At 40.7% G+C, this 12,976-nt stretch overlaps 1 protein-coding gene across 1 annotated transcript; it reads right to left on the reverse strand.

The window, feature by feature from the left end:
• Positions 1 to 891: 891 nt before the first annotated feature.
• Positions 892 to 12,922, reverse strand: MFAP3 (microfibril associated protein 3). Its single transcript, XM_067566647.1, has 3 exons — positions 12,809 to 12,922; positions 4,649 to 5,139; positions 892 to 2,771 (listed from the first exon to the last, which is right to left on the reverse strand). Exons 2-3 carry the CDS (start codon positions 4,941 to 4,943, stop codon positions 2,026 to 2,028), a joined length of 1,041 nt encoding a protein of 346 aa, XP_067422748.1. The 5' UTR covers positions 4,944 to 5,139; positions 12,809 to 12,922; the 3' UTR covers positions 892 to 2,025.
• Positions 12,923 to 12,976: the final 54 nt, after the last annotated feature.

Here is a 12,976-nt window from a genome sequence, read left to right on the forward strand (position 1 = left end):
AAAAAACAAACAAGAGCTGAGAAAGGAATAAAAACCCTTAAAATGAAGAGGGGCATAAGCCAACCTTGGGGGTGAGGAAGAATCTATCACTAACGGCAGGTTATTCCAGAAATACCTATTGCAGGATCTATTCCTTTGAAGCACAGCCCACTGTCAGAAACAAGAGACTGGAGCAGATTGATTACTGGGCTGATCCAGTCAGCAATTCCTATTGTCCTAACAAACACAGGCCTCTCAATCTGTTATGTCGGTCTTGTGTTTGGCTTCAGACGCTTCTATGGAAAGAACTGAAAAATGCTAAAACTTTTAGTTCCCTAATACAGTCAGATAAATATGATTTATTTACACCGTTTATTACAAGGATGTATAACTGCAGATGACCCTGCTTTCTAGAATGGCACTTCTATGCCTGTTTGCCATCCACCTCCACTCCTGTAAACATAACCTTAAAACCTCTTACAAATCCTGAACGTTCCCTCCGGAAACCGCTAATTCAAGTCACCTTTGAATAACAGGAAGCAAAGAAACAGTTGTGGGAAGTTAAATGGTGTTCCTGTTGCCAAGTCGTTAAAATTCTATGGCAATATGCTTCCAGTAGTTGTAAGAAATTAATTTGTGGAGTGCTTACAAGCCTTACATATGTTTAAATCTCAACTGGATATAAAATACTATTTAAGAGATACACTTGTAAATGTTGAAGGGGAAAAAAAAGGAAAAGATCAGCACCAAAGGGTGAAACTAGGGATCAGATTCTCATCTACATTCCAGTTCCTAGGGACTGGATCTCCACAGCTGAGGAATCTCCTGGCATGGGAGAATCCCTAACCAGCACAGAGCAAGTGTGGCCAGCTCCTGTGCTACTCCTTCTTGCAGCTCTTGCAACAGGGTGCTTGCTGGTGACGGAAGGGGGCATGGCCAGAGGGCTTCTGCACTCGTGACTTGCGGCTGGCAGAATCAGAGAGCCACAACTAGTTCCTTTGTGGCCTCCCTCCCCTTCTGCACTCAGCAAATACTAGCCACAGCTAAGAATCTGCCTCCATGTTGTCCATCCCCCTACTTTTCTTGTTAATGTTGTTTAGAAACAATGGCCTGAGACATCTGATTTGTAGTTTGTTTGGTTTTTTTTTTTTTAGGGCCACCAACCACCAACTGCATAACTACCAGCCTGTCATCTTTTGCTCACAGCAATGTCAAACACACCACAAGCCTTTGGATTTTCTGCAGAGAGTAAAGTCAATAAGGTCATGGGAGAGATAATACCAGCAGTGCTGCTTTCCTGATAGGCACCTGGCAATCAGCACCATGTTTAAATGGCCAGTATTATGATTTAATTTCCCATAAGCTACAACGAAGTTTGGGTAAATTTCTGCAGAATCATGAAAAACCGAGATCCCTGGTTATTCCATAAACCGCTTTGAAACTACGACAATTAATTTAATCCAGATGCATAGTCTGGCACTATTCCTTACTCTAAGTACAGTACGTTTTGAAGGCAACACAGAAGCATAATACACAAAGCAGATTTGCCAAAGCCCACAGTTCTGACGGGCTGCACACATCAAGAGGCAGTTCAGAAAGAGCAGACATCTCAAATTGTCATGACGATAATGCGGGCAGAATTGAATCTGAAGGAATTCAGATTTCTATGTGTATATGAAGAAACAGTTCACAAAGGAAAGGATCCTATAGCAGGTGTTTGGCTTAGATTAGCCACCTCCAATACAGTAACTGAGGCAACCAAGAAATGGAGTGTGAATCATCCCCTTTGTGAAATGTTTCCAGTAGAGTACATTTGCTTTGCAAAATTGTTGCTAAGGAGTATTCCAAATGGGCTCATCTAATCAGGCTTTAAATCTTTACAGGACCACTTAGATGAGGAAAATACACAGATTTTGTAATAATTTTGGCACCTCATATTCTGGAAAAATAAATCATGATTTCTTGTGCACTTTTGGACTATGGTTCCTTTTCTCTTGATGCCCTACAGAAATCAGACGCAGCTTTCATAATTCCACCTCGCTAGATTCAGCAGACCTCTTCTTCGGAAGGTATAGAATGGCAGCTGTCATGGGACATGGTGTCAATGCTTTGTATTTCTGACTGAAGGTGGACCGATACCTGGACTGCTATTTCTTGACCCTGCTCATTCATGGAGCCATCATCCGAGTCCCCTGCTGGTGAATTACTGCGCTTGAGCTCTGGGTTGATGGGGTAGATTGCTTCTTGGGTAGTAAGGGCTTGGGTCTGTTTGGTTTCCTCACCAACTTCATCAGGATCATCAACTCGCACTGCTTCGAAGATCTCCTCCATGAATGCCCTACAGTTAAGGATTAGAGGCGGGAGCGGGATGCTTCTGGCAAGCTCTTCAATGTATCGAGCAAATTCCATGGTCTTAAACTGGGTGACTTTGGCCAGCTCTAAGGTTTTGGCAGATGTGATGATGGGAATGCGCTTGGCGATCTCAAAGGCCTTCTGAAGCTTCTCAGCCCCTTCTGTCCTGAAGAACTCATTAATGGCCTTCTCTGTCTTGCGGAGGTGGCTGCTCATCATACATAGACGGGTTATGTTTAAAATGAGGATGATCGTGAAAGCAACCAGACACACAATCATGTAGTAGATGCTCATGTCCCCCGATGTGAAGATAACCCGCAGAGTGACTGCGTAGTAGGAAGTGCCATCATGATTAGTGGCTGCACAAGTATACCGCCCGCGGTCACCAAAAGTTACACTGGTGATGTTAAGGATATTGTCAGTGATCAACCATCTTCCACCTAAAGATCAAAAAAACCCCAGAAGTACAGTAATGAAACACACATAATTAAGAAAATGTAACAAATTGTACTTACTCCTTTAGTGAGATACAGGCCTTGGCACTAAATAATGCATCTCTAGCATAATACAAAGATTCCTCAGTGATCACACCAAATGTGGTGGAGATTTCGTTCTGTAGCTCGTTTACCCAGAAAAGTACAACTCAAATGCTACACGTACTTTTCTACCATAGGTTTGCACTCACATCCCACTCTTTATTCCATTTTGTATTGTTCTGTACTGTGCTGATAGTGCCTTTAGACTGCCAGCTCTTCCAATATTTATTTAGCACATTTTACCTGCTGTATAGTGCTGTGTTTATTTCTTGCTCTCTATAATTAGAATGTCCAATTTTCCATCTGGGATTACTAAGCCAAAAGTTAAGTGACCCATGGAAAAAGTCACAGTCAGTAAGGGTATGTCTACTCTGCACACTAAGCCCGGGTCTGTGGACTTAGTGTTTCGAAATCCATTCTTGAGCATCCACATTGCACTGTAAACCTGGGTCTACAATTGCTGGCCCCGCCTCTCACAGCTGTGCTAACGCATCCATACTGCATTACGCAGACCTTCTGACTTGGGTCTGTGACTTGACCTGCATCCATACTGCAAAATGACAGGCTTTGGGCCCATGTCACAGTGGGACATGTACTCAGGCTCTGACTCCCCCTGCTCCCACAACAAGATCCTGAGTTCTTGCTGACCTGAGTCAGACTGAATTGCGTGTGGACGGGAGAAGGGCTTGGGCTCAAACCTGAGCCAGAGCCTGGGTTTAGTGTGAAATGGAGACATGCCCTAAGTGGCTCAGCCAGTGTTAGAACCCAGAGTTCCCCTGGAGATCCAGTCTTTTGCTTTAACCTACACAACTGTGCCTCTTCTACTGAGTTACAAAACTCCTGTAAAAATAATAATAAATAATAATAATAATAAGCCCGTGAAGCCAGCATTGTATTTCCTACATTTATTAAATTAGGGAGAAAACATTTGTTTTCATAACTCATTCTCTTCATTTACTCTGCTTTCAATTAATTGTTAGATGGTATCTAAAGATTATTTTAGCTGCCCATAAGTTGGCAAATACCCCAAATTAATATGCACAGCAGTAAAGAGATACTGTCAGGTAGCTCAGGTTCACAGTTTGACCTAACTTAAAACTTGTTATCTAATAGTGAATGTTCCCCACCTTCTATAAAGCAGTATTACACTTTCTCAGCCATTAAGTGTTTAATTTAAAAAAAGAAAAAGTATCTCCCTCTGTAGCAATGGTTAACTAGCAAAACCATTCCCTGAGCAGTTAAACATCCTGTTGATTTCCACAGAGCTGCTGGTGCATAAACCAAGAAGTAAATGTAATCAAATCATCCCTCTCTTTCAGAAAGGCCAAGAAGACATGAAAACACTGATGGCCAGCTAGAAAAGGTCAATTTGTGGAAAATTATTTTTTAATTCGTGCTCCTAAAGTGTAACATGCAACAAAGAGCAGGACAAAAATGAAAAATCGGTGATGTAGCCGATACTATGGTGCTTTAATTATGTACCTTGGAAACAAAACAGTTCTGCTGTACAAGATTAGGCATCACAGCAGGAAGGACAGCCCAGAAGTGAGGACTCTGGCCTGGGACTGGGGAGAGCCGGGTTCAATTCCCTGCCCCACCACAGGTTTCCTGTGTGACCTTGGGCAAAACACTTAATCTCTTTGTGCCTCAATTCCCCATGTGTAAATTGGGGATAAACATCTCATGATGGTTGTGAAGACAAATACATTAAAGACTGTGTGGTGTTCAAATACTATGATAGTGGGGGCCATAGAAGTACCTCAGATAGTAGCAGAGCTTACCTTCATCGCTTTGCTTGAGCAGCTGTGCTTTTGAATTGTACCAAAGGATAAATTCATACTGGCTGATGTTCAATTTACATTCAATTAAAACATTGGTCCCCTCCTTTGCTATTATATCATGATGTGCTGGAGAATACGCCAAGACTCGGAAGACTGGATGAAGGGAAGCATTCCTAGAAATGGATCTTGACCCAGGTGTAATTGTCCTGTTAGAAGCTACATTTTCCAATGCAAAAGCAGCAGCCAGACCAGTAGTAGTAACAATCAAAGCTAACAGGCAACAACTGAGCTTCATGGAAGATTAGAGAAAATTGTTGTTTTCATTTAACTTGGAGTGAGGAGTAGGATGCGTAAGATCAAGCGGTTTGCATTAAACCAAGATCAGTGAGGACGGTTTTGATTTGTTCATTGGCAGAAAATTTCTTGGAAAAATCTAAATCCTAGTGCACTTTCAAGGCCATCGATATTAATAGTGGAAATGGGAAATCCAACTGGAAAAAAAAAAAAAAAATTAGGTTTGTTAATAATACCAAGCCTGTGTGGTTTTTAAATCTCATTTCCAGTAAACAGATTTCAGACTAAAATAATTTAAACAGTCAGCTGAGTGGTTTGGCATCAGAGACGAGCTGAGGGCATGCCAAAGGAATGAGGGTAAGAAGGTATTAGCAATGATCAGTACTCCAGTCACTTGTCCTTCCATCCAGAATAAGACGTGTCAGGCAGGCTAGACATTAGGGGGAAAAAAGAATGTACGAAAAGGGCCAAAGTGATCAACATATTGGAAATGTGTCATTTCCACTGGGGTCAAAATGTGGATTGTGCACATGGCAGACAAAGAAAGTTTTCACAATAGAGGGAAAACAAAGGATGAAAATGTAATCTAAAAAAATAAATAATCTAAATTATTTCAAGTCCTGATTTTCCAAAGAATATCTGCTCAGCCTCTTGTTCTGCACCTACAAATAAGTGTGGGTGCATTTTATAGCACTTACGCAACTGATTTGCAGGGACAATCAGTAGTTAGAAGCCAAAGCTCTATAAAATGCACCCACAATCATTTGTGCCTGATAAACTGTATCTGCAATTATTTGTGGGCACAAATGGAAGGGCACTTCTGAAATCTGGCCCTAAAGTCTAGATGTTTTTCCCCATGGCAAATTTTCTTGCTGCCACATTTTGCTGACTCCACATTGTTTACCATAATCTGGTGCTGAAAATATTGCACTAAAGGCTACTACTATTCAGCAGTTATAGGATGTTTTGCATCTTGAAAGTGCTTTAAAAGCTATGAAGTGCCAAATTCTGCCCTGCATCTCCTAATGATGTTGGGGTGTTTTTAAAACAATTTTTAAAATTAAGGTAATGGATAAGATAATGGATGGCATTAGAATAAGAGACCAGTTTCAATGCTTTTATTATATATCAGTTTCCCCCCCCCCCCCACCAAGAAGCAAAGCAAGTCAGTAAATACACTGAACTCCAAGAATGAGTTGGCATGAGGAAGGTTAACATTTATATATAATTTTCATGAAACACGACCAGAAAATATTTTTGATCTAGTAAGTGTTCCTTGGACTCATCATTCCTTCCAGACTGTTACAGGGCATTGAAAATCAATTTCTGAAGGGAAAAAACACAAACTAAAATACTCTGTTATCTTCCTGGATATATTATTTCACCGTGTTGAATATCTGACTTCAATCTTTATCATCTGTTCTACCAATAACTAACGCCAAGAGGGTTGTATTTCACAAGTAGGACAGTACAAAGGAATAAATGATACATCTAATGCTTTTTACAAATAATGCAGCAGCACTTGATACATTTTTCTCATCATTTTGACATTACTAGTTATCACTGCTTATAGTACTTTAATATGCCACAGAGACAGATGATCACTGTACAAAGGATTACTCTATGAATGAATGCACTTGTTTCTAGCTCTTCAGATCCTTTATAGGATAGATTGATTAATCACATCCAGGATTCAGAAAATCAGTTACCATATACTATGCAGGCTAAGAAATTTTTATGAAAGATGATTTGCCCAAAGACCATTTGGATCTCTAATTTGGTGTCTGACAACTCTGTCCCTCCATTTTTGGTTGCTGTTGTTGTCAAAATCAATTAATTAGATAAAACAGTAGTGTTATTTGACCCTCCTTCAAGGTTCAACTGACTGGCATGTCTAAGCCTGAGGTAGAAGACATATAGTAAGCTCCAACTGTTCTTTGTGTGTAAATATCACTGAATGGCACCGAGCCTGTCTCTTCTCCCCATTCTTTTTTCTGCATGTTACACTTCTTGTTTTTTCCTTTAGGATGAGGACAGCAGCTGTGGAAGGAACTCAATTAGTGCCACACTGCTGAGCAGAAGCCATTTCCCACAGGCAAGCTGACAAGGAATAGAGCTTCCTAGTTAGTTGCATTCCACTAGTGGCATCTCTGCGAAAGTACTTATGCAAAGATACTGGTGCTGATCAAGTTCTGCTGCTGCTACAGCAGGTTGTCCCAGACACACTAACTGCAGAAGTACAAAAAATAAAATTAAATTAAAAAAAGGTATTTTAAGTTTGCTATTGGACAACCAAAGTCCCTCGCTTATGGACTTCTGCCTGCTGCCTTCATTCCTGAGATTTATTTTGATACAGCTAACGCCTTCCATACAGGGGAACTCAAGGGTCCTCTTTTAAGTACCAACATTCCAATGGAAATTTACCACTCCAGCAAGATATTCCGGGTACATTACTCAGTCCTGGAGGCACTTTGTCTCATGTATCTTTCATCTACAAAGTTTTTAATACCTTGGATCCTTCTTTCTACTCTCTTTCTTGTTCCCTGTGCTTTTCCCAATCATCTTGCCCTACTCTCCTTTCTCTCACCCCCCTTATCCATAGCACAATATTTCTCTGCCCCCAGGTGCACGCTCTGTTCCTTTGAATCATCCTTTTAAAGCTATTCCTTTTCCTCTTTATTCCTAATCAATAACTCCACAACCTTTATTTCCTTTACCACATTCCTGAGTTTATCTGGCATTATTGTGCTGGTAAGGCACGTGTCTTATTTATTTATGTCTCTGAAGCGCCATGTAACTTTACAACCCTATCGCTTTTATAATAAAGTAAATAAATAGTATTGTTAGCACTACAGTTAAAAATCTTATTTCTCTCTGGTCTGTATGTCAACTGAGAAACACATTCAGGGCTGAAACTTGGCAAGTAAACATATCAGTTTAGTAGTAAATTAATATAAAAATGCTTTTGGATTTTTTAAGTTGCACAACTGTAAACATATATAAATCAATGTTAGAAGTTCATGGGCTTAAGATTTTATATTTTTGTTCTTATATAACTGGAAAACTACTTTGCTTTAAAAAACGAGGCAAGCAGTTAGTCCATAATATGATCTAATCACTGTTGATATAATTTTTAAAAAATAAAGAAAAGTTGAACATGTACAAGACAAATGAAGAGTTTCAGAAGGATATTTTGCACAAACTCAATCAAGTGACATATCTGTTCTCATTTCTTGTATGACACATTTTTATAACACAGAAGTTCTGCTTTCTCTTTATACTTCCCTCTAATCCACAAGAAATAAAGTGCAATAAACTGTTGTATAAATGAAACAACAAACAGCAAGAAAATTCAAAGTTTATACGGACACACAATCCTTCACTCATGTTGTTTTGATGGGGTGAAGACAGAACAACAGTATGAATTAAATCCGAAGTGGTAACTTACACTTTGGATTTCATCTCACAACTTCAATGTTATTTCAACCTAGGGGTTGCATCATCCAACCCCTTACTCACATGAATAAGATACTTTCATAAGTAAGCATTATTCATGTGAGCCAAGTTTTACAGCATTGGGCCCCACTTTTGTTATATGAGGTCTGATTCAATCTAGTCAAAAAAGTGTGGAACATAGTTTCCGATCCTACACCTGTTTCCACATGTTCCCCTTACCAATTTTTGTGGTTTTACTATAATATTTTTTCTATATTTTAAAAGATTTCTCTCTTTTTCTTATTGCTGTGTGAAAGACTATACCCATAGGGTAGACAAATTGACTATAAAGGAGAAAACAGAGAAATTGACTATAAACAAAGTGCTGTCAAATGCCCAAAGTGTAAAAATAGGGGGAGGAACGGGGAGGAAGGAAAGACTTTTTCCCCCCTTCCTCTCTTTCACTTACATTAATCTTAGGAGCAGCTTATGAAAATTATAGCTGGAACTGTTTCAGATAAAAGTGCTCCAGGGATGAATGGTTTTGGAAAGGATGAGCAAAATCCAGACACTTATTTTTGAGTTAGGGACAAAAGATTTCTATTTTAAAAGCTTATAAGATCTGTTTTCTATGCAAGTGTAATTCAAAAACAGCCGAACAGTCCAAGGGGCACACGTCCTTCTTCCTGACAAATAACAACTTCTGCACAGACTTGCATGTGTTTCTCTTCACACACTGCAGGCCAGATTCTGCAAGACTAATGTCAGTGAGTTTTGATACTGACTTCAATGGGGGCAGCATGGGACCCTGTGAGTAATCCCACTGACTTCAACAGGACTACTCACAGTGCATAAAGTTAAACACGTGCTGTGTAAACTTTTGTATGACTGAAGCCCAGAAAGAAAAATAAAGGATAAGAAATGGGGGGGGGGAAGGGGGAAGGGAGAAGGTGGGAGGGTGTTTGGAACATGAAGAGTACAAAACATTCCCATTAACTTTTCAGTGGAATACTATTTATGTGACTATGGAATCACATCATAAATGGAAGAATCAATTTTAACGTTGAACTGCTATTTCTAGGTGTAATTCCAAAACTGACCAAGTGCTTGGACATGACACTGGAAATACGCAGCACAATCTGTTGAGTGATTGACAGTCACTCAACAGTGAAACATTAGTTATGCAGGTAAATGTAACTTTAATATACAATGGGCCCAAACCTGCCATCAGATAGATACACATTTGCAGCTCCCATTGAAGTCAAGTGGAGCTGTGTGTATCTGACATGTCTTATTTTGGTTCTGATAGGTGAAAAGGGAGCAAGCTGCAATTACATGACCAACAAGGTCTACATTTCCTCAGGTCCAAGTGTTTCAGATCCCAATCCTACAACTGCACTGCAAGTGGACACCCCTGTGCCTGCTGGATCAGAGCCTAAAATGATAACCTTACTGCAACATTAACATACATTTATGTAGTCTGTACAATATAGTTAGAGAGCAGATTTAGGGTGTATCTTCATTCCAGAATTAACTTGAGTGATTGTACATTTGAGTTAACTCCTCTTGAGTTAGCTCAGCTCGAGCAAGAGCAGTGCCGGTCACACTGCAAAATCACATTGGAGTTGCACAGAGGCATGTGTCAGCAACTGAAGAGTTGTGCTAACTTGAGATTTAGTCTAAACCCCTTCAAGATAAAAGCCCCACCACACTTGGATTAACTGTTTTGTGTGGACAGGATTTGAGTTTAAGACAGCACTCAGGTTATAACTCTAATTAACTCTGTAGTGAACACACATCCTTATTTTCCTTATTGAATCAGACACCAAGAGTAGTGTACAATGATTCAATCTAACAATCTCTTGACTAATGATGCTTTAGAGTCAGTGGAGATAAATTCACAAGAAAACTGCTGGAGATATTGTAATTTTCATTTTGAATGATTAAATTTAAACTATTAAATTTTCAAATTCTCTCAACTCTATTTCTAAACTGACATTAGAAACCTAAGTCAATTATTTCAGCACAGGAAATATCAAGCAACATTTTCCCTAAGAATGAGATAATTATCTTCAGTAATTGCATATGCTCTCCTCTATATGTTCAATGAATTTTCATTGAATTTTACCATTACATTCTTCAAGGTCTGATTTATTATAAATTATTTGTTGCATTTCTCTTTTTACAAACCCATTATTATTAAGCAGACAATCATCTTTCATTATCGACTGCTGGAAAAGAATGGTTTGCTAAATCCATATTACTCAACCATTACATTTTTGCAAAACAGCTGCTGAAGCCGATAATGGAATCAAAAAGAGGATAAAATGTGAAAAGTGCAAACATCACAAATTCTTCTAGAAAGTATTACTCAAGGCAATAGAAAGCAGTAGTAACTGGAATTCTTTATGTCTGAACTTGAACTTAAGCTCAACATACTTAACCTTTATTGAGCCATACTTAAAGAGTTGTGGAGGAATAAATATTCAAGATGCACACAATTATGAGAGTCAAGTCTTTGGCTATCAAACTGCAAAATTCACATGAGTTAACTGTCAATGAGCTTACTCATAGTAATTAAAGTTACAAACATGCATAAGTCTTTGTAAGTCAGGGACCTGACAGACAGTAAGTTATATAGCTCTATGTTCACTTGGATAAAACATCATTTCATATACCTAGATTAACGGGAATAAAAAAACCAAGATACACTTCCCAAACCCTAGACTGTCCTAACTAACTGGTGATTCTGCCAAACGATTTAGAGAATTTATTTTGGTGTGTGTATCAGTTTTAAAATATGCCAACTACATAATAACCAGCATTAGGACTATCGGATTGTAGTCTTGAACTCTGAATTTTCCTGTCTTTAAAGAATCATCTACAACAACAAAATATGTTGTCTTCACTTCACCCACAAACCTAGTTTTTCATTATTAGAAAATATTCTCTTATTATATATATCATCTTTGTATAGCCTGTCAAGTAGTTTGTTATAATATACATTTGAAAAAAATAAAGTTGGAATTAGTGTATGATAATAGAAATTTTTTCCCCACGTGATATATATTAGAATCTATAGTACATGGGATTTCAAAATAGACTTTAAGTAAATTGAAAATTGGGTCTCTCTTAGGCCCCACACACCTGCAAATATTTATGGTTTTGCTTAATTCTACTCACGTGTAGTCCTGAAATCAGTGTGACTTCTTACATGAAGGTAAGCACATACATCAATGTGCACAGTTTCAAGCCCAAAAAGCCTGATCAGAAGGCGCATTGCTTTCAGTGGGCTTTGAATTAGACCCTCCGTCAGTACCCAAAGCCCTGATTCAGGAAAGCACTTCAACATGTTCTTAAATTCACCTCAATTCAGGAAAGCACTTAAAGCCATGCTGAATTTTAAGCACGTTTGCTTGCTTTCCTGAATCAAGAATTAAGGTTTCAATTGAGCATGTCATTCACATGGACAGAGCCTAACACTTGTCACCTGGAGCTACACAGAGGACGATGGGGCTTTGCAGGATGACAAGGGCCTGGTTACACAGATCCGTTTACAGGAGTGAGGCCTAAGACTTAACCGTTATAATGTCTCTCCCTCTTACAAAACATGCAAGGGGAGAAGGCTCTAGAGACTGTACGCTGTCCTAGTGACAAGCTCACTCATCACAACCATGCTGGCAGAGTGTGAAATAAAGATATAGTGCAGCTTTTTTTTTTTTTTAATGGCAATTTAAAAGAAATCTGACCGTGGCTCTTTCTCTGTTTTAAAAGCACGTCAACGTCTCGAATGACATTTGAAAATGTAATAAAAAAAGAAGACAAAACCCACACAAATCCTCCCGGCAAAACATGAGGACCAGGACCCCGGAGGGGTCGGAATATCACCCCAGGACAGGCCGGCCAGGGGGATCGATGGCTCACGGGGATGCAGCAAGGCCTGCCCAGGCTGACGCCCCGTGACGTCACGACAGGGCACCCCCTTGCTGTGATGCAACACGTCCCGTGCGCTGCAGAGCCCCAGGCGGGAGGGGACCCCTGTGATCCAGTCTGAGCCCCCCTCTGGAGAGAGGGCGTCCCGGAGTTAACCCAGGAGGATGAGGGTTGGAAAGGTCCAAACCCCTGCTCGCGCCAGAGCCAGCCCCAATTAACTCCCGTCCGCCCCGGCGTCTCCAGGGCAACAGCCTGCAGCGCCACTGCAGAGCACGCCGCCGTGCCGTGACGTCATGGCCGGGCAGCGTGACGTCAGGCAGGGGGCAGCCCACAGCCTGCCCCGCCGCATTGAAGCCCCGAGCCGCGGCCGCGCAGCCTCCCCGCGCTGCCCGCACACAAAGCCGTGCATGTCACCAGCCTCCACCCCGATAACCCCCCATGACATCACTTCTACGTCACCGCGGTGACACGCTGTGTCGTCACGGCGCGGCGACATACCGAGGGGTGGGAGATGGGCTTGGCCGCCTACCCGGGGCCGCTCACACACCCTCGCGCTGGAAGAGACGCCGACGAACGGACCTTTTCTCCCCGCTGCCGCAGACTCCGTCCGGCCGCGGTCAACCCGGAAGTGCCTCTGAGGCGGAGCGGCAGCTTCCGGGTCAGCCC

Source organism: Emydura macquarii, unplaced genomic scaffold (assembly GCF_026122565.2).
Source record: "Emydura macquarii macquarii isolate MOO-44397 ecotype Brisbane River unplaced genomic scaffold, CSIRO-AGI_Emac_v2 contig_2768, whole genome shotgun sequence".
Classification (NCBI taxonomy): domain Eukaryota; kingdom Metazoa; phylum Chordata; order Testudines; family Chelidae; genus Emydura; species Emydura macquarii.